The 22,831-nt window shown below is 39.9% G+C and overlaps 1 protein-coding gene across 1 annotated transcript in view; it reads left to right on the forward strand.

The window, feature by feature from the left end:
• VWA3B (von Willebrand factor A domain containing 3B) overlaps positions 1–22,831 on the forward strand; it is a 486,211-nt gene that overhangs the window by 438,639 nt on the left and 24,741 nt on the right. The window contains exons 28-29 of the mRNA XM_053707714.1: positions 2,436–2,528; positions 16,925–17,090. Coding sequence (XP_053563689.1) covers positions 2,436–2,528; positions 16,925–17,090 — 259 coding nt within the window. The remainder of the gene's footprint in view (positions 1–2,435; positions 2,529–16,924; positions 17,091–22,831) is intronic.

Here is a 22,831-nt window from a genome sequence, read left to right on the forward strand (position 1 = left end):
CCACCCTAATCTAAATAACCCCCCCCCCCAAAAAAAAAAACTAAGTCTAACCCCCAGATTGATACTCACCATTCCTGAAGTCCGGCGGAGAAGGTCCTGTCCCATGCGGTCAAGTCTTCTTCCAAGAGGCGACCTCTTCTTCCAGGAACAATCTGGTGCGGAGTGGAGGGCGGAAATGAAGACCGGTGACCCTGGAACTGAAGACCGGGACCCTGAAACTGAAGACCGGCGACCGCAGAGCCATGGAGCGTGGAGGATCCTCTTCGTATGATCACTGCCGTACTCTGGATAGAGAATTCAAGGTACGTGATTAAAAATTGCGTCCCTTGAATTCCTATTGGCTGATTTGATTCTTCAAATTCAAATCAGCCAATAGGATGAAAGCTACTCAAATTCTATTGGCTGTTCAAATCAGCCAATAGGATGAGCGCTACTTAAATTCTATTGGCTATTCAAATCAGCCAATAGAATTTCAGTAGCTCTCATCCTATTGGCTGATTTGAACAGCCAATAGAATTTGAGTAGCTTTCATCCTATTGGCTGATTTGAATTTGAAGAATCAAATCAGCCAATAGGAATTCAAGGGATGCCATTTTTAATCACGTACCTTGAATTCTCTATCCAGTGTACGGCGGCGAACGTACAAAGATGATCCTCCACGCCCCATGGCTCCACGGTCGTCCGGTCATAAGTTCCATGGTCGCCGGTCTTCATCTCTGCCCTCCGATTTGCGCCGGATTGTTCCTGGAAGAAGAGGTCGCCGCTTGGAAGAAGACTTCACCGCATGGGACAGGACCTTCTCCGCCGGACTTCAGGAATGGTGAGTATCAATTTGGGGGTTAGACTTAGGTTTTTTGAAAAAATTTGTTTTTTTAATTTAGATTAGGGTGGGCAGTAAAAGAGCTAAATGCCCTTTTAAGGAAAATGCCCAACAAATGCCCTTTCCAGGGCAATGGGTAGTTTAGGTTTTTTAGTGTTAAGTTCTTTTATTTTGGGGGGTCTGGTGGGTGGGGTTTTTTTACTGTTAGGGGGGACTTTGTGTATTTTGTTGTAAAAGAGCTGATTATCTTGGGGCAATGCCCTGCAAAAAGCCCCTTTAAGGGCTACTGGTAGTTTATTAGATTAGGTATAATTTTAAAAATTTGGTAATTTTTATTTTATGTAATCTTAGATTTTTTTTTATTTTCTGTAGTTATAGCTTAAAGGGACAGTCTACACCAGAATTTAAATTTTGACTAGACTGTCCCTTTAATTTATACTTAGTTTATTTTTATTTTTAAAGTAGTGTTAGGTTATTTTATTTTAATAGTAACTTTAGTATTTTGTAATTTAGGTAATTTGGGTTAATTTAGCGGGTGTTAGGTTTATTGAGGCTTTGGCGGTTTAGGGGTTAATACTTTGATAGGTAGTTTGTGATGTTGTGGTTGGCGGATTTAGGGGTTAATAATTTAATTATTACTTGCAGTGTGGGTGTGGGGTTGGGAGGTTGTCGGTTTAGGGGTTAATACTTTTATTAGTTCCGATGTGGGTTTGATGGCGGATATAGGGGTTAATAGACTTTATTAGTTATTACGGTGGGGGATTGCGGTTGACAGGTAGATAAATATTGCGCATGTGTTAGGTGTTAGTTTATTTTTGCAGGCAGTTTCGGGAGTTACGGTGCTCTCATACTCAGTGCAAGGCCTGCTGCAGCTGCCTTGTATGGCGAGGTGAAAATGGAGTAAGATTTCTCCATTTTCGTCAAGTAAGTCCTTGCGCTGAATATTGGATTGCAACGCGGTCCCATGTTAGCTTATGGGAGTAAAAATTGCGGGCGACGGGTGAAATATACGTGCTGCATTTATATGCAGCACTGTATATAGGATACCAAACCCGCGCAAAAACCTATGTAATGGAGCCCAATTTGTGTCAAACAAATCACTGCTGACTCCCTGAGAAGGTGTGGTGTCTGTATACTGGTGCACAGGCCCTCACAGGATATGTGCATATGCTACAGAAAAACAGTAACAACTTTTACTAGTAATAAAACAGTAATAACTTTTAACTTGTACTACTACTTTTACTTGCCCCCATTTCATGTTTGACCTTTCTATCCCTTTAATTCACTTAGATCTAGCGAACAGGACATTTTAATCTTTCTGTACAAATCCACCTTTCCTCTCTTGCCTGTTGTACTCCCTGTATAGCACTGCAGAATCTGTTGGCACATTATAAATAATAATGATTATTATAATAATAATCATTTATATTTTCTTTTTACTGCACTTCATTTTGTTACCACAAATGTATGCACCTTACTGGTAATTCTGTTTATATTAAATATGCTGTATACATTTGTTATATGTCATTATGTTGTTCCTGGTTATTGCTTTTCTTGAATGTCTTTTTCTAAACTATCAAGTAACTTAATACGTGGATTCTACATGTTTCTTCAGAAGGATGATCCTGTGATTGGACCACACCCATTGCTGAACGGATATTATGGTCCAGGTGTTGTTCTGAAAATCATGCCTGATTTAAAATTAGAGGTAAGTAGTGGAGATGTTAATATTTATTATGTTTCTATTTTAAATAAATGTAAGTTGCTTGGTATGACTGATTTCTGCTACCTGCCTCTTTTACTTGGACCTTGACTCTGCCTCTGCCTACTGTTTTTGCACTGATTGGAAAACCACTCACAGCTGGTAAGTAGGTGGAGCCAGAGAGCTAGCCAATGTGCAGGAAGTAGATCTCCAGAAATCAGCCTGAGCCCTCCAAAAGCTTAGAGGGAAGCTACATGACTAGGTACACAAAGAAAGATAAGGAGGACACATAAGTGGCACTTTTAAGGGGGAAAACAAGATTAATTATGTATAGTTATAGAAATTACAGGGGTCTCTTAAAGATACCCTGGTGCTACCCACTCCTGATAAATACAATATTGGGGAATGGAGCTAGGAAAGGGAGCTATAGAGTGCAGCTATTTCTAAAATTAGTACCTTTATTTCAACAGATTCAAATCTATTTGAGTATAAATTTGACGAAACAAATATATATATATAAGTGAGAAAAAAATATAAGTCAAAAAGATATATATATACTATAGAGCATAGTATATATCCATACCTACTAAATCCAAAAAGAGCTGTGACTTCTTTCCCCCAGGGGGCAAAAAAAGGCCTTTTTTAGAAGGATTCCTTCTCTGGATGAGGAGAAGAACCAGCAGGGCTTGTAGGATAAAAACTGCAGGAAGATGTCAAAGGGAAATGGCCCCAAGATTCCCGTCCGATAGCTAGATACCTCAGCGTTTGGTGGGGACACCCCTCACACACAACCAGCAGACAAGGAGGAGTTATACGGGCCGAAACACATTACCTTGACTGTAAAGTCCTGTTTAACTCCTTCTTGTCTGCTGGTGGTGTGTGAGGGGTGTCCCCACCCGACGTCGAGGTATCCAGCTATCAGCCAGGAATCTTGGGGCCATTTCCCTCTGACATCTTCCAGCAGTTTTTCCCTACAGGCCCTGCTGGTTCTTCTCCTCATCCTGAGAAGGAATCCTCCTAAACAAGGCCTTTTCTTTCATGTAATTAACAAGAGTCCATGAGCTAGTGACGTATGGGATATACATTCCTACCAGGAGGGGCAAAGTTTCCCAAACCTTAAAATGCCTATAAATACACCCCTCACCACACCCACAAATCAGTTTTACAAACTTTGCCTCCAAGGGAGGTGGTGAAGTAAGTTTGTGCTAGATTCTACGTTGATATGCGCTCCGCAGCAAGTTGGAGCCCGGTTTTCCTCTCAGCGTGCAGTGAATGTCAGAGGGATGTGAGGAGAGTATTGCCTATTGAATGCAGTGATCTCCTTCTACGGGGTCTATTTCATAAGGTTCTCTGTTATCGGTCGTAGAGATTCATCTCTTACCTCCCTTTTCAGATCGACGATATACTCTTATATTTACCATTTCCTCTACTGATTCTCGTTTCAGTACTGGTTTGGCTTTCTACAAACATGTAGATGAGTGTCCTGGGGTAAGTAAGTCTTATTTTCTGTGACACTCTAAGCTATGGTTGGGCACTTTATTTATAAAGTTCTAAATATATGTATTCAAACATTTATTTGCCTTGACTCAGAATGTTCAACTTTCCTTATTTCCAGACAGTCAGTTTCATATTTGGGATTATGCTTTAATTATCATATTTTTCTTACCTTAAAAATTTGACTTTTTCCCTGTGGGCTGTTAGGCTCGCGGGGGCTGAAAATGCTTCATTTTATTGCGTCATTCTTGGCGCGGATTTTTTTGGCGCAAAAATTCATTTCCGTTTCCGGCGTCATACGTGTCGCCGGAAGTTGCGTCATTTTTTTGACGTTATTTTGCGCCAAAAATGTCGGCGTTCCGGATGTGGCGTCATTTTTGGCGCCAAAAGCATTTAGGCGCCAAATAATGTGGGCGTCTTATTTGGCGCCAAAAAATATGGGCGTCGCTTTTGTCTCCACATTATTTCAGAATCATTTTTCATTTGCTTCTGGTTGCTAGAAGCTTGATGTTTGGCATTTTTTCCCATTCCTGAAACTGTCTTATAAGGAATTTGATCTATTTTGCTTTATATGTTGTTTTTTCTCTTACATATTGCAAGATGTCTCACGTTGCATCTGAGCCAGAAGATACTACAGGAAAACCTCTGCCTGCTGGATCTACCAAAGCTAAGTGTATCTGCTGTAAACTTTTGGTAGCTATTCCTCCAGCTGTTGTTTGTATTAAATGTCATGACAAACTTGTTAATGCAGATAATATTTCCTTTAGTGATGTACCATTGTCTGTTGCAGTTCCCTCAACATCTAAGGTGCAGAATGTTCCTGATAACATAAGAGATTTTGTTTCTGAATCCATAAAGAAGGCTTTGTCTGTTATTTCTCCTTCTAGTAAACGTAAAAAGTCTTTTAAATCTTCTCTCTCCACAGATGAATTTTTAAATGAACACCATCATTCTGATTCTTTGGACTCTTCTGGTTCAGAGGATTCTGTCTCAGAGATTGATGCTGATAAATCTTCATATTTATTTAAGATGGAATTTATTCGCTCTTTACTTAAAGAAGTACTAATTGCTTTAGAAATAGAGGATTCTAGTCCTCTTGATACTAATTCTATACGTTTGGATAAGGTTTTTAAAGCTCCTGCGGTTATTCCAGAAGTCTTTCCTGTTCCTAATGCTATTTCTGCAGTAATTGCTAAGGAATGGGATAGATTGGGTAATTCATTTACTCCTTCTAAACGTTTTAAGCAATTATATCCTGTTCCGCCTGACAGATTAGAATTTTGGGACAAAATCCCTAAAGTTGATGGGGCTATTTCTACCCTTGCTAAACGTACTACCATTCCTACATCAGATGGTACCTCGTTTAAGGATCCTTTAGATAGAAAAATTGAATCTTTTCTAAGAAAAGCTTATCTATGTTCAGGTAATCTTCTTAGACCTGCTATATCATTGGCTGATGTTGCTGCAGCTTCAACTTTTTGGTTGGAAACTCTAGCGCAACAAGTAACAAATCGTGATTCTCATGATATTATTATTCTTCTCCAGCATGCTAATAATTTCATCTGTGATGCCATTTTTGATATTATTAGAGTTGATGTTAGATTTATGTCTCTGGCTATCTTAGCCAGAAGAGCTTTATGGCTTAAGACTTGGAATGCTGATATGGCTTCTAAATCAACTCTACTTTCCATTTCTTTCCAGGGAAACAAATTATTTGGTTCTCAGTTGGATTCTATTATTTCAACTGTTACTGGTGGGAAAGGAACTTTTTTACCACAGGATAAAAAGTCTAAAGGTAAAAACAGGGCTAACAATCGTTTTCGTTCCTTTCGTTTCAACAAAGAACAAAAGCCTGATCCTTCGTCCTCAGGAGCAGTTTCAGTTTGGAAACCATCTCCAGTCTGGAATAAATCCAAGCCTGCTAGAAAGGCAAAGCCTGCTTCTAAGTTCACATGAAGGTACGGCCCTCATTCCAGTTCAGCTGGTAGGGGGCAGGTTACGTTTTTTCAAAGAAATTTGGATCAGTTCTGTTCACAATCTTTGGATTCAGAACATTGTTTCAGAAGGGTACAGAATTGGTTTCAAGATGAGACCTCCTGCAAAGAGATTTTTTCTTTCCCATGTCCCAGTAAATCCAGTGAAAGCTCAAGCATTTCTGAATTGTGTTTCAGATCTAGAGTTGGCTGGAGTAATTATGCCAGTTCCAGTTCCGGAACAGGGGATGGGGTTTTATTCAAATCTCTTCATTGTACCAAAGAAGGAGAATTCCTTCAGACCAGTTCTGGATCTAAAATTATTGAATCGTTATGTAAGGATACCAACGTTCAAGATGGTAACTGTAAGGACTATATTGCCTTTTGTTCAGCAAGGGAATTATATGTCCACAATAGATTTACAGGATGCATATCTGCATATTCCGATTCATCCAGATCATTATCAGTTCCTGAGATTCTCTTTTCTAGACAAGCATTACCAATTTGTGGCTCTACCGTTTGGCCTTGCTACAGCTCCAAGAATTTTTACAAAGATTCTCGGTGCCCTTCTGTCTGTAATCAGAGAACAGGGTATTGTGGTATTTCCTTATTTGGACGATATCTTGGTACTTGCTCCGTCTTTACATTTAGCAGAGTCTCATACGAATCGACTTGTGTTGTTTCTTCAAGATCATGGTTGGAGGATCAATTTACCAAAAAGTTCTTTGATTCCTCAAACAAGGGTAACCTTTCTGGGTTTCCAGATAGATTCAGTGTCCATGACTTTGTCTTTAACAGACAAGAGACGTCTAAAATTGATTACAGCCTGTCGAAACCTTCAGTCTCAATCATTCCCTTCGGTAGCCTTATGCATGGAAATTCTAGGTCTTATGACTGCTGCATCGGACGCGATCCCCTTTGCTCGTTTTCACATGCGACCTCTTCAGCTCTGTATGCTGAACCAATGGTGCAGGGATTACACGAAGATATATCAATTAATATCTTTAAAACCGATTGTTCGGCACTCTCTAACGTGGTGGACAGATCACCATCGTTTAATTCAGGGGGCTTCTTTTGTTCTTCCGACCTGGACTATAATTTCAACAGATGCAAGTCTCACAGGTTGGGGAGCTGTGTGGGGATCTCTGACGGCACAAGGAGTTTGGGAATCTCAGGAGGTGAGATTACCGATCAATATCTTGGAACTCCGTGCAGTTTTCAGAGCTCTTCAGTTTTGGCCTCTTCTGAAGAGAGAATCGTTCATTTGTTTTCAGACAGACAATGTCACAACTGTGGCATACATCAATCATCAAGGAGGGACTCACAGTCCTCTGGCTATGAAAGAAGTATCTCGAATTTTGGTTTGGGCGGAATCCAGCTCCTGTCTAATCTCTGCGGTTCATATCCCAGGTGTAGACAATTGGGAAGCGGATTATCTCAGTCGCCAAACGTTGCATCCGGGCGAATGGTCTCTTCACCCAGAGGTATTTCTTCAGATTGTTCAAATATGGGGGCTCCCAGAGATAGATCTGATGGCCTCTCATCTAAACAAGAAACTTCCCAGGTATCTGTCCAGATCCCGGGATCCTCAGGCGGAGGCAGTGGATGCATTATCACTTCCTTGGAAGTATCATCCTGCCTATATCTTTCCGCCTCTAGTTCTTCTTCCAAGAGTAATCTCCAAGATTCTGAGGGAATGCTCGTTTGTTCTGCTAATAGCTCCGGCATGGCCTCACAGGTTTTGGTATGCGGATCTTGTCCGGATGGCATCTTGCCAGCCTTGGACTCTTCCGTTAAGACCAGACCTTCTGTCACAAGGTCCTTTTTTCCATCCGGATCTGAAATCCTTAAATTTAAAGGTATGGAGATTGAACGCTTGATTCTTGGTCATAGAGGTTTCTCTGACTCCGTGATTAATACTATGTTACAGGCTCGTAAATCTGTATCTAGAGAGATATATTATAGAGTCTGGAAGACTTATATTTCATGGTGTCTTTCTCATCATTTTTCTTGGCATTCTTTTAGAATACCGAGAATTTTACAATTTCTTCAGGATGGTTTGGATAAGGGTTTGTCCGCAAGTTCTTTGAAAGGACAAATCTCTGCTCTTTCTGTTCTTTTTCACAGAAAGATTGCTATTCTTCCTGATATTCATTGTTTTGTACAAGCTTTGGTTCGTATAAAACCTGTCATTAAGTCAATTTCTCCTCCATGGAGTTTGAATTTGGTTTTGGGAGCTCTTCAAGCTCCTCCGTTTGAACCTATGCATTCATTGGACATTAAATTACTTTCTTGGAAAGTTTTGTTCCTTTTGGCCATCTCTTCTGCTAGAAGAGTTTCTGAATTATCTGCTCTTTCGTGTGAGTCTCCTTTTCTGATTTTTCATCAGGATAAGGCGGTGTTGCGAACTTCTTTTGAATTTTTACCTAAAGTTGTGAATTCCAACAACATTAGTAGAGAAATTGTGGTTCCTTCATTATGTCCTAATCCTAAGAATTCTAAGGAGAAATCATTGCATTCTTTGGATGTTGTTAGAGCTTTGAAATATTATGTTGAAGCTACGAAATCTTTCCGTAAGACTTCTAGTCTATTTGTTATCTTTTCCGGTTCTAGGAAAGGACAGAAAGCTTCTGCCATTTCTTTGGCATCTTGGTTGAAATCTTTAATTCATCTTGCCTATGTTGAGTCGGGTAAAATTCCGCCTCAAAGAATTACAGCTCATTCTACTAGGTCAGTTTCTACTTCCTGGGCGTTTAGGAATGAAGCTTCGGTTGACCAGATCTGCAAAGCAGCAACTTGGTCCTCTTTGCATACTTTTACTAAATTCTACCATTTTGATGTATTTTCTTCTTCTGAAGCAGTTTTTGGTAGAAAAGTTCTTCAGGCAGCGGTTTCAGTTTGAATCTTCTGCTTATGTTTTTTGTTAAACTTTTATTTGGGTGTGGATTATTTTCAGCAGGAATTGGCTGTCTTTATTTTATCCCTCCCTCTCTAGTGACTCTTGTGTGGAAAGATCCACATCTTGGGTAGTCATTATCCCATACGTCACTAGCTCATGGACTCTTGTTAATTACATGAAAGAAAACATAATTTATGTAAGAACTTACCTGATAAATTCATTTCTTTCATATTAACAAGAGTCCATGAGGCCCACCCTTTTTTGTGGTGGTTATGATTTTTTTGTATAAAGCACAATTATTCCAATTCCTTATTTTATATGCTTCGCACTTTTTTTCTTATCACCCCACTTCTTGGCTATTCGTTAAACTGATTTGTGGGTGTGGTGAGGGGTGTATTTATAGGCATTTTAAGGTTTGGGAAACTTTGCCCCTCCTGGTAGGAATGTATATCCCATACGTCACTAGCTCATGGACTCTTGTTAATATGAAAGAAATGAATTTATCAGGTAAGTTCTTACATAAATTATGTTTTTTGCCCCCTGGGGGAGAGAGGTCACAGCTTTTTTTTGGCCTTAGTAGGTATGGATATATACTATGCTCTATAGTAAATATATGTTTTTGACTTATATATATATATATATATATATATATATATATATATATATATATATATATATATATATATATATATATTTCTCTTGTTAAGTGTATCCAGTCCACGGATCATCCATTACTTGTGGGATATTCTCCTTCCCAACAGGAAGTTGCAAGAGGATCACCCACAGCAGAGCTGCTATATAGCTCCTCCCCTCACTGTCATACCCAGTCATTCTCTTGCAACTCTCAACAAAGAAGGAGGTCGTAAGAGGAGAGTGGTGTTTTATACTTAGTTTATCTCTTCAATCAAAAGTTTGTTATTTTAAAATGGTACCGGAGCGTACTGTTTATCTCAGGCAGTATTTAGAAGAAGAATCTGCCTGCGTTTTCTATGATCTTAGCAGAAGTAACTAAGATCCATTGCTGTTCTCACATATTCTGAGGAGTGAGGTAACTTCAGAGGGGGAATGGCGTGCAGGTTTTCCTGCAATAAGGTATGTGCAGTTAATATTTTTCTAGGGAATGGAATTTGCTAGAAAATGCTGCTGATACCGAAGTAATGTAAGTAAAGCCTTAAATGCAGTGATAGCGACTGGTATCAGGCTTATTAACAGAGATACATACTCTTATAAAAGTGTAATATAAAACGTTTGCTGGCATGTTTAATCGTTTTTTATACATGTTTGGTGATAAAACTTATTGGAGCCTAGTTTTTTTCCACATGGCTGGCTTGATTTTTGCCTAGAAACAGTTTCCTGAGGCTTTCCACTGTTGTAATATGAGTGGGAGGGGCCTATTTTAGCTTTTTTTTGCACAGCAAAAATTACAGACACATACATCCAGCTTCTTCCTGCATGTTCCAGGACATCTCTGGAGGGCTCAAAGGGCTTCAAAGTCGTTTTTGAGGGAGGTAAAAAGCCACAGTAGAGCTGTGGCAGTTGTTGTGACTGTTTAAAAAACGTTTTTGTCATTTATTATTCCGTTTTTGGTATTAAGGGGTTAATCATCCATTTGCAAGTGGGTGCAATGCTCTGCTAACTTATTACATACACTGTAAAAATTTCGTTAGTGTAACTGCCTTTTTTCACTGTTATTTCAAATTTTTACAAAATTTGTGTTTCTTAAAGGCACAGTAACGTTTTTTATATTGCTTGTAAACTTGTTTTAAAGTGTTTTCCAAGCTTTCTAGTCTCATTGCTAGTCTGTATAAACATGTCTGACACAGAGGAAACTTGTTCATTATGTTTGAAAGCCATGGGGGAGCCCCATAGGAGAATGTGTACTAAATGTATTGATTTCACCTTAAACAGTAAAGATCAGTCTTTATCTATAAAAGAATTGTCACCAGAGGGTTCTATCGAGGGGGAAGTTATGCCGACTAACTCTCCCCACGTGTCAGACCCTTCGCCTCCTGCTCAGGGGACGCACGCTAGTATAGCGCCAATTAAATCAGGGACGCCCATAGCGATTACCTTGCAGGACATGGCTGCAATCATGAATAATACCCTGTCAGAGGTATTATCCAGATTGCCTGAATTAAGAGGCAAGCGCGATAGCTCTGGGGTTAGAAGAGATACAGAGCGCGCAGATGCTGCAAGAGCCATGTCTGATACTGCGTCACAATATGCAGAACATGAGGACGGAGAGCTTCAGTCTGTGGGTAACGTCTCTGACTCGGGGAAACCTGATTCAGAGATTTCTAATTTTAAATTTAAGCTTGAGAACCTCCGTCTATTGCTTGGGGAGGTATTAGCTGCTCTGAATGACTGTAACACAGTTGCAGTACCAGAGAAATTGTGTAGGCTGGATAAATACTATGCGGTGCCGGTGTGTACTGATGTTTTTCCTATACCTAAAAGGCTTACAGAAATTATTAGCAAGGAGTGGGATAGACCGGGTGTGCCTTTTTCCCCACCTCCTATTTTTAGAAAAATGTTTCCAATAGACGCCACTACACGGGACTTATGGCAGACGGTCCCTAAGGTGGAGGGAGCAGTTTCTACTTTAGCAAAGCGTACCACTATCCCGGTTGAGGATAGTTGTGCTTTTTCAGATCCAATGGATAAAAAATTGGAGGGTTACCTTAAGAAAATGTTTATTCAACAAGGTTTTATTTTACAGCCCCTTGCATGCATTGCGCCTATCACTGCTGCGGCGGCATTCTGGTTTGAGGCCCTGGAAGAGGCCACCCATACAGCTCCATTGACTGAAATTATTGACAAGCTTAGAACGCTTAAGCTAGCTAACTCATTTGTTTCTGATGCCATTGTTCATTTGACTAAACTAACGGCTAAGAATTCTGGATTCGCCATCCAGGCCTGTGGGGCGTTATGGCTTGAATCCTGGTCAGCTGACATGACTTCAAAGTCTAAATTACTCAACATTCCTTTCAAGGGGCAGACCTTATTCAGGCCTGGCTTGAAGGAAATTATAGCTGACATTACTGGAGGTAAGGGTCATACCCTTCCTCAGGACAGGGCCAAATCAAAGACCAAACAGTCTAATTTTCGTGCCTTTCGAAATTTCAAGGCAGGAGCAGCATCAACTTCCTCCGCTTCAAGACAAGAGGGAACTGTTGCTCATTCCAGACAGGCCTGGAAACCTAACCAGTCCTGGAACAAGGGCAAGCAGGCCAGAAAGCCTGCTGCTGCCCCCAAGACAGCATGAAGGAACGGCCCCCTATCCGGAAACGGATCTAGTGGGGGGCAGACTTTCTCTGTTCGCCCAGGCATGGGCAAGAGATGTTCAGGATCCCTGGGCGTTGGAGATCATATCTCAGGGATATCTTCTGGACTTCAAAGCTTCTCCTCCACAAGGGAGATTTCATCTTTCAAGGTTATCAGCAAACCAGATAAAGAAAGAGGCATTCCTAAGCTGTGTGCAAGACCTCCTAGTAATGGGAGTGATCCATCCAGTTCCGCGGACGGAACAAGGACAGGGGTTTTATTCAAATCTGTTTGTGGTTCCCAAGAAAGAGGGAACCTTCAGACTAATTTTGGATCTAAAGATCTTAAACAAATTCCTCAGAGTTCCATCATGCAAAATGGAAACTATTCGGACCATCCTACCCATGATCCAAGAGGGTCAGTACATGACCACAGTGGACTTAAAGGATGCCTACCTTCACATACCAATTCACAAAGATCATCATCGGTTCCTAAGGTTTGCCTTTCTAGACAGGCATTACCAATTTGTAGCTCTTCCCTTCGGGCTGGCTACAGCCCTGAGAATTTTTACGAAGGTTCTGGGCTCACTTCTGGCGGTTCTAAGACCGCGGGGCATAGCGGTGGCTCCTTATCTAGACGACATCCTGATACAGGCGTCAAGCTTTCAAATTGCCAAGTCTCATACAGAGATAGTTCTGGCATTTCTGAGGTTGCATGGGTGGAAAGTGAACGTGGAAAAGAGTTCTCTATCCCCACTCACAAGAGTCTCCTTCCTAGGGACTCTTATAGATTTGGTAGAGATGAAAATTTACCTGACGGAGTCCAGGTTATCAAAACTTCTAAATGCTTGCCGTGTCCTTCATTCCATTCCACGCCTGTCAGTGGCTCAGTACATGGAAGTAATCGGCTTAATGGTAGCGGCAATGGACATAGTGCCATTGGCGCGCCTGCATCTCAGACCGCTGCAATTATGCATGCTAAGTCAGTGGAATGGGGATTACTCAGATTTGTCCCCTCTACTAAATCTGGATCAAGAGACCAGAGATTCTCTTCTCTGGTGGCTATCTCGGGTCCATCTGTCCAAGGGTATGTCTTTTCGCAGGCCAGATTGGACGATTGTAACAACAGATGCCAGCCTTCTAGGTTGGGGTGCAGTCTGGAACTCCCTGAAGGCTCAGGGATCGTGGACTCAGGAGGAGAAACTCCTCCCAATAAATATTCTGGAGTTGAGAGCAATATTCAATGCTCTTCTAGCTTGGCCTCAGTTAGCAACCCTGAGATTCATCAGATTTCAGTCGGACAACATCACGACTTTGGCTTACATCAACCATCAAGGGGGAACCAGGAGTTCCCTAGCGATGTTAGAAGTCTCAAAGATAATTCGCTGGGCAGAGTCTCACTCTTGCCACCTGTCAGCGATCCACATCCCAGGCGTAGAGAACTGGGAGGCGGATTTTCTAAGTCGTCAGACTTTTCATCCGGGGGAGTGGGAACTCCATCCGGAGGTGTTTGCTCAACTGGTCCATCGTTGGGGCAAACCAGAATTGGATCTCATGGCATCTCGCCAGAACGCCAAGCTTCCTTGTTACGGATCCAGGTCCAGGGACCCAGAAGTGACGCTGATAGATGCTCTAGCAGCGCCTTGGTTCTTCAACCTGGCTTATGTGTTTCCACCATTTCCTCTGCTCCCTCGACTGATTGCCAAAATTAAACAGGAGAGAGCATCGGTGATTCTGATAGCGCCTGCGTGGCCACGCAGGACCTGGTATGCAGACCTAGTGGACATGTCATCCTTTCCACCATGGACTCTGCCTCTGAGACAGGACCTTCTAATACAAGGTCCTTTCAATTATCCAAATCTAATTTCTCTGAGACTGACTGCATGGAGATTGAACGCTTGATTCTATCAAAGCATGGCTTCTCCGAGTCAGTCATTGATACCTTAATACAGGCATGAAAGCCTGTCACCAGGAAAATCTACCACAAGATATGGCGTAAATATCTTTATTGGTGTGAATCCAAGAATTACTCATGGAGTAAGGTTAGGATTCCTAGGATATTGTCCTTTCTCCAAGAGGGTTTGGACAAAGGATTATCAGCTAGTTCCTTAAAAGGACAGATTTCTGCTCTGTCTATTCTTTTGCACTAGCGTCTAGGCAGAGGTTCCAGGCGTCCAGGCATTTTGTCAGGCTTTGGTTAGAATTAAGCCTGTGTTTAAACCTGTTGCTCCCTCGTGGAGCTTAAACTTGGTTCTTAAAGTTCTTCAAGGAGTTCCGTTTGAACTCCTTCATTCCATTGATATTAAACTTTTTTCTTGGAAAGTTCTGTTTTTGATGGCTATTTCCTCGGCTCGAAGAGTCTCTGAGCTATCTGCCTTACAATGTGATTCTCCTTATCTGATTTTTCATGCAGATAAGGTAGTTCTGCGTACCAAACCTGGGTTTTTACCTAAGGTGGTTTCTAACAAGAATATCAATCAAGAGATTGTTGTTCCATCATTGTGTCCTAATCCTTCTTCAAAGAAGGAACGTCTTTTACATAATCTGGACGTAGTCCGTGCCTTGAAGTTTTACTTACAAGCTACTAAAGATTTTCGTCAAACATCTTCCCTGTTTGTCGTTTACTCTGGACAGAGGAGAGGTCAAAAAGCTTCGGCAACCTCTCTTTCCTTTTGGCTTTGGAGCATGATACGCCTAGCCTATGAGACTGCTGGACAGCAGCCCTCTGAAAGGATTACAGCTCATTCTACTAGAGCTGTGGCTTCCACCTGGGCCTTTAAAAATGAGGCCTCTGTTGAACAGATTTGCAAGGCTGCGACTTGGTCTTCGCTTTACACCTTTTCAAAATTTTACAAATTTGATACTTTTGCTTCTTCGGAGGCTGTTTTTGGGAGAAAGGTTCTTCAGGCAGTGGTTCCTTCTGTTTAATCCCGCCTTGTCCCTCCCATCATCCGTGTACTTTAGCTTTGGTATTGGTATCCCACAAGTAATGGATGATCCGTGGACTGGATACACTTAACAAGAGAAAACATAATTTATGCTTACCTGATAAATTTATTTCTCTTGTAGTGTATCCAGTCCACGGCCCGCCCTGTCCTTTTAAGGCAGGTCTAAATTTTATTAAAACTACAGTCACCACTGCACCCTATGGTTTTCTCCTTTCTCTGCTTGTTTCGGTTGAATGACTGGATATGACAGTGAGGGGAGGAGCTATATAGCAGCTCTGCTGTGGGTGATCCTCTTGCAACTTCCTGTTGGGAAGGAGAATATCCCACAAGTAATGGATGATCCGTGGACTGGATACACTACAAGAGAAATAAATTTATCAGGTAAGCATAAATTATGTTTTTTGTTTGGTCAAATTTATACTCAAATAGATTTTAATCTGTTGAAATAAAGTTACTAATTTTAGAAATATCTGCACCCTATAGCTCTCTTTTCTAGCTCCATACCCCAATATAGGTACACAATGACCCAGGATCAAGCAAGCCAGCCTGTGATGTTCGATTAGAGTATCAGAGGGTTGGTGATGAGGAGCTAAGAACAAGACAGCAAAAAGTTTCCCTTTATAGAAGTAAGATTTTCTGAGTAGCGCTCGTATTACAAGTTAAAAGTAAATTGTTTTTGCTCGTGCACTAAACCGATGCACATACAAAACCAAAGTTAGAATATTATGTGCGTGATAACGTATTCCCCCATTGAAGTCAATGGAGCAAAAAACACCCGATCGCATATTCTAAAGTGCACTTACCCGACATGAAAATATGAATATTTCACATTCCAATTTTCTTCACATAGAAGAAAATGTTCTGTTTATTTATATATATATATATATATATATATATATATATATATATATATATATATAATTTATTTGTACAAATATATATTTATACCTAAATATAGGTATAGATATATACAGATATATAGGGATATGTATTTAAAAATACATATAATATATTCAGCTATGTGCAGAACATTGGAATGGGAAATATTTACAGTACATACACAGTTAAACACTTGAATAAATATGTTTTTACATGTGTTCATATACTTAACTGCAAAGGGCTCCAATTTACTTATATATACAGTATATGTGTCTTATATGTGTACATATGTATTTATGTGTTTATATGTATGTCTGTAAATACATATATAAACATATAACTACATATGTACAAACATATATATATATATATATATATATATATATATATATACTATATATATATATATATATATATATATATATATATATATACAGTATCTACAGTATATATATATATGTACATGTATGTCTCTATGTTAAAGCCATTTGCCTGACTTTTTTTTTCCAAACACCTGAGACCTCATATATTTGAGCCCCTATAACTTCTTTGTGCAATATTTTGTTAAATGTTTTATTATATGGTGTTATTATGAGTGTAACTGTACTTTTTAATGTATTTTATTATGTGTTTTGTGACACTTTTTTTGTTTTGCGAAACAGTTAACCAGAGCTCTGAGGTTGTGTTATCCCGACTAACGCTAACTTAAATTGCGCTCAATCGATCACGTTGACTTTCAACTTGTAACATGAGCGAAAAACCTGACGTGCACAAACACCCGCGATAAAACCTGTGGTATTTAACAATGCATCTAAAAAGATAGTTTTTTAACATTGATGTATAGTTGTCCAGCCTCTTAATATTCATGACTGTAGCACGAGTCCTGACTGAATAAATAGACAATATGAAATTTAAATTATTTATATAAGATTTTGTTCTCTTTTAGATAAAATACTATGATGATACTGAAGATTTGGTTCCAAGGGAGCATGTCTATTTAACAAGCACAGAGAGGTTTGACAGAGATACTGCCTATATTTTGAAGTGTGAAGAGAGATGGGTTGGACAACCAGTGGTTACTAGAAATGATGAGACTGGAACATTCCATTTAGGTAAAAGCCTTTGAATAACAAAACATCATTTTAAAAAATTGAAAAGATGTTAAAAAATCAGAATATGTTTTTCCCAGATTTTCCAACACAAGAACATTAATTGCTGAACAGAATACTTAATGATGATCTGTATTATGGGTATTTCACTGGATTTATATATTTTAAGAGACAGTGGGGCATAGCTTCCAAACTGAGACAATTAAGAGAGGTTGTTACCATGAACTGCATCAACAGGTCATGCACATGATGAGATATGCTGAACTTTTGGGCCTTGTAAATCCTTACTGTATTCCAAAAGGCAATATTAAATGACCAGTAAATATAGTAGATTTGCATAATCAACAAATGCAAGACAATGCAATAGCACTTCAAATCAATAGTAGATTTTTTTCTGACAGATGTCAGTTATGTCTATTTCCACTCTTCCTGTATCAAGTGACAGCCATCAGCCAATCACAAATGCATATATGTATACTCTGTGATAATATGCACATGCTCAGTAAGAGCTGGTGACTCAAAAAGTGTAAATATAAAAATAAATTGCACATTTTGTTAAAGGAAGTAAAGTGGAAAGTTGTTTAAAATTGCTGCTCTATCTGAATCATGAAAGTTTAATTTTGACTTCAGTGTCCCTTTAACCCTTTCACTTCTGGGAATTTTAGAGAAAGATTTGCCCAAAGTATCAGAGAACTTTTAACATTTTTGCAATCAATCCATTTAAACAGAAATAGGGGCCGATTTATCTATGTCCGTCCCACATACGCTGTCGGCATTTATCATTGCACAATCATTTCTAGTGAAATGCTTGTACAATGTCGCCCCCTGCACATTTGCGGCCTATCGGCCGCTAGCAAGCCATGTCAGTCATCCCGGATTGGGATGATTGCTGTCCGCCACCTCAGAGGTGGGGGACAAGTTAAGGAGCAGTGGTCTTATGACCGCTGCTCCTTAACTCCTGATAAATCGACCCCATAAATTCTTTCGGCGAGAGTTTGGCGTTAACAGGGGTGCGGGGCTAACAAGGCTTTTTTTCCTAATGCTACCGTAAGACAATGCTGGTATTACAGGTTTTTTTAAACCTGGGGTTAGCCGCAAAAAGGTGAGAGTAGAGCAGAATTTAGCTCCACATCTCACCTCAATACCAGCGTTGCTTACGGTAGCGGTAAGCTGGCTAAACGTGCTCGTGCACGATTTCCCCATAGGAAACAATTGGGCTGAGATGGCTGGAAAAAAAACCAAACACCTGCAAAAAAGCAGCGTCCAGCTTCTAACACAGCCCCATTGTTTCCTATGGGAAAATAAAAAATATGTCGGCACCTAACATCCTAACATGAACCCAGAGTCTAAACACCCCTAATCTTACACTTATTAACCCCTAATCTGCCGCCCCGCTATCGCTGACACCTACATTATATTATTAAGACCTAATTTGCCGCTCCAGACACCGCCGCCATCTACATTATACTTATGAACCCCTAATCTACTGCCCACAACATCGCCGCCCCCTACATTATAGTTATTAACCCCTAATCTTCCCCCCCAACATCGCCGCCACCTATATTATAGTTATAAACCCCTAATCTGCTGCCCCCAACGTCGCCGACACCTACCTACAATTATTAACCCCTAATCTTCCGACCCCAACGTCGCCGCTACTATAATAAATTTATTAACCCCTAAACCTAAGTCTAACCCTAAGTCTAACCCCCCTAACTTAAATATAATTTAAATTAAACGAAATTAATGTAACATAATTAAATAAACTAATCCTATTTAAAACTAAATAATTACCGAAAAAATAAACCTTAAGCTAGCTACAATATAACTAATAATTACATTGTCGCTATTTTAGGATTTATATTTATTTTTCAGGCAACTTTGTATTTATTTTAACTAGGTAGAATAGTTATTAAATAGTTATTACTATTTAATAACTACCTAGCTAAAATAAGTACAAAATTACCTGTAAAATAAATCCTAACGTAAGTTACAATTACACCTAACACTACACTATCATTAAATAAATTACCTAAACTACCTACAATTAATTACAATTAAATTCAATAAACTAAATTACGGGAAAAAAAACACTAAATTACAGGAAAAAAAAAGAATTACTTGAATTTTAAACTAATTACACCTAATCTATTCCCCCTAATAAAATAAAAAAGCCCCCCAAAATAATAAACTTTCCCTACCCTATACTAAATTACAAATAACCCTTAAAAGGGCCTTTTTCGGGGCATTGCCCCAAAGTAATCAGCTCTTTTACCTGAAAAAGAAAAATACAATACCCCCCAACATTAGAACCCACCACCCACACACCCCTACTCTAAAACCCATCCAATCCCCCTTAAAAAAACATAACTCTAACCCCCTGAAGATCTCCCTACCTTGAGCCGTTTTCACTCAGCCGAGCAAAAGTGGTCCTCCATACGGCAAAAGTCTTCATCCGATTGGCTGCATCTTCTATCTTCATCCTTCTGGAGCGGAGCCATCTTCTATCCAGCCGACGCGGAGCCATCCTCTTCAAACGACGTCCTAACGAAGAATGAAGGTTCCTTTAAATGACGTCATCCAAGATGGCATCCCTTGAATTCCGATTGGCTGATAGGATTCTATCAGCCAATCGGAATTAAGGTAGGAAAAATCCTATTGGCTGATGCAATCAGCCAATAGGATTGAGGTTGCATTCTATTGGCTGATTGGAATAACCAATAGAATGCAAGCTCAATCCTATTGGCTGATCCAATCAGCCAATAGGATTTTTCCTATCTTAATTCCGATTGGCTGATAGAAGATTGCTCCGCTCCGCTCCGGAAGGATGAAGATAGAAGATGCAGCCTGGATGAAGCCTTTTATCCGTCTGGAGGACCTCTTCTGCCCCGATCAGATGAAGACTTCTGCCGTATGGAGGACCACTTGTGCCCAGCTGGGTGAAGACGGCTCAAGGTAGGGAGATCTTCAGGGGGTTAGAGTTAGGTTTTTTAAGGGGGGATTGGGTGGGTTTTAGAGTAGGGGTGTGTGGGTGGTGGGTTTTAATGTTGGGGGGGTATTGTATTTTTCATTTTCAGGTAAAAGAGCTGATTACTTTGGGGCAATGCCCCGCAAAAGGCCCTTTTAAGGGCTATTTGTAATTTAGTATAGGGTAGGGAAATTTTATTATTTTGGGGGGCTTTTTTATTTTATTAGGGGGATTAGATTAGGTGTAATTATTTTAAAATTTAAGTAATTCTTTTTTTTCTGTAATTTAGTGTTTTTTTTTCGTAATTTAGTTTATTGAATTTAATTGTAATTAATTGTAGGTAGTTTAGGTAATTTATTTAATGATAGTGTAGTGTTGGGTGTACAGGGAGTGCAGAATTATTAGGCAAGTTGTATTTTTGAGGATTAATTTTATTATTGAACAACAACCATGTTCTCAATGAACCCAAAAAACTCATTAATATCAAAGCTGAATAGTTTTGGAAGTAGTTTTTAGTTTGTTTTTAGTTATAGCTATTTTAGGGGGATATCTGTGTGTGCAGGTGACTATTACTGTGCATAATTATTAGGCAACTTAACAAAAAACAAATATGTACCCATTTCAATTATTTATTTTTACCAGTGAAACCAATATAACATCTCAACATTCACAAATATACATTTCTGACATTCAAAAACAAAACAAAAACAAATCAGTGACCAATATAGCCACCTTTCTTTGCAAGGACACTCAAAAGCCTGCCATCCATGGATTCTGTCAGTGTTTTGATCTGTTCACCATCAACATTGCGTGCAGCAACAACCACAGCCTCCCAGACACTGTTCAGAGAGGTGTACTGTTTTCCCTCCTTGTAAATCTCACATTTGATGATGGACCACAGGTTCTCAATGGGGTTCAGATCAGGTGAACAAGGAGGCCATGTCATTAGATTTTTTTCTTTTATACCCTTTCTTGCCAGCCACGCTGTGGAGTACTTGGACGCGTGTGATGGAGCATTGTCCTGCATGAAAATCATGTTTTTCTTGAAGGATGCAGACTTCTTCCTGTACCACTGCTTGAAGAAGGTGTCTTCCAGAAACTGGCAGTAGGACTGGGAGTTGAGCTTGACTCCATCCTCAACCCGAAAAGGCCCCACAAGCTCATCTTTGATGATACCAGCCCAAACAAGTACTCCACCTCCACTTTGCTGGCGTCTGAGTCGGACTGGAGCTCTCTGCCCTTTACCAATCCAGCCACGGGCCCATCCATCTGGCCCATCAAGACTCACTCTCATTTCATCAGTCCATAAAACCTTAGAAAAATCAGTCTTGAGATATTTCTTGGCCCAGTCTTGACGTTTCAGCTTGTGTGTCTTGTTCAGTGGTGGTCATCTTTCAGCCTTTCTTACCTTGGCCATGTCTCTGAATATTGCACACCTTGTGCTTTTGGGCACTCCAGTGATGTTGCAGCTCTGAAATATGGCCAAACTGGTGGCAAGTGGCATCTTGGCAGCTGCACGCTTGACTTTTCTCAGTTCGTGGGCAGTTATTTTGCGCCTTGGTTTTTCCACACGCTTCTTGCGACCCTGTTGACTATTTTGAATGAAACGCTTGATTGTTCGATGATCACGCTTCAGAAGCTTTGCAATTTTAAGAGTGCTGCATCCCTCTACAAGATATCTCACTATTTTTGACTTCTGAGCCTGTCAAGTCCTTCTTTTGACCCATTTTGCCAAAGGAAAGGAAGTTGCCTAATAATTATGCACACCTGATATAGGGTGTTGATGTCATTAGACCACACCCCTTCTCATTACAGAGATGCACATCACCTAATATGCTTAATTGGTAGTAGGCTTTCGAGCCTATACAGCTTGGAGTAAGACAACATGCATAAAGAGGATGATGTGGTGAAAATACTCATTTGCCTAATAATTCTGCACTCCCTGTAATTGTAACTTAGGTTAGGATTTATTTTACAGGTAATTTTGTACTTATTTTAGCTAGGTAGTTATTAAATAGTTAATAACTATTTAATAACTATTGTACCAAGTTAAAATAAATACAAAGTTGACTGTAAAATATAAATCCTAAGCTAGCTACAATGTAACTATTAGTTATATTGTAGCTAGCTTAGGGTTTATTTTATCGGTAAGTATTTAGTTTTAAATATAATTAATTTATTTAATTATGTTAAATTAATTTAGTTTAATTTAAATTATATTTAAGTTAGGGGGGGTTAGACTTAGGTTTAGGGGTTATATATTATATTATATATTATAGTAGCGGCGACGTTGGGGGTGGCAGATTAGGGGTTAATAATTGTAGGTAGGTGGCGGCAGATTAGGGGTTAATAAATATAATGTAGGTGTCGGCGATGTTAGGGGCATCAGATTAGGGGTTCATAGGTATAATGTAGGTGGCGGCGATGTCCGGTCAGCAGATTAGGGGTTACATTTTTTTATTATAGTGTTTGCAATGTGGGGGGGGCCTCGGTTTAGGGGTTAATAGGTAGTTTATGGGTGTTAGTGTACTTTGTACTTAAGAGTTAACATAAAAATGTTCCAGCGTTAGCCCATAAAACTCTTAACTACTGACTTTTAAATGCGGTAGGAGTCTTGCCAGGAGAGGGTCTACCGCTCACTCGTAATACCAGCGTTAGGCAAATCCCATTAAAAAGATAGGATACGCAATTGACGTAAGGGGATTTGCAGTAGCCTCGAGACGTGGAAGAAAAGTGAGCGGTGAGCCTCTACTTGTCAGACTCGTAATACCAGCGG

The sequence above is a fragment of the Bombina bombina genome, chromosome 3, assembly GCF_027579735.1.
Source record: "Bombina bombina isolate aBomBom1 chromosome 3, aBomBom1.pri, whole genome shotgun sequence".
NCBI classification, from domain to species: Eukaryota; Metazoa; Chordata; class Amphibia; order Anura; family Bombinatoridae; genus Bombina; species Bombina bombina.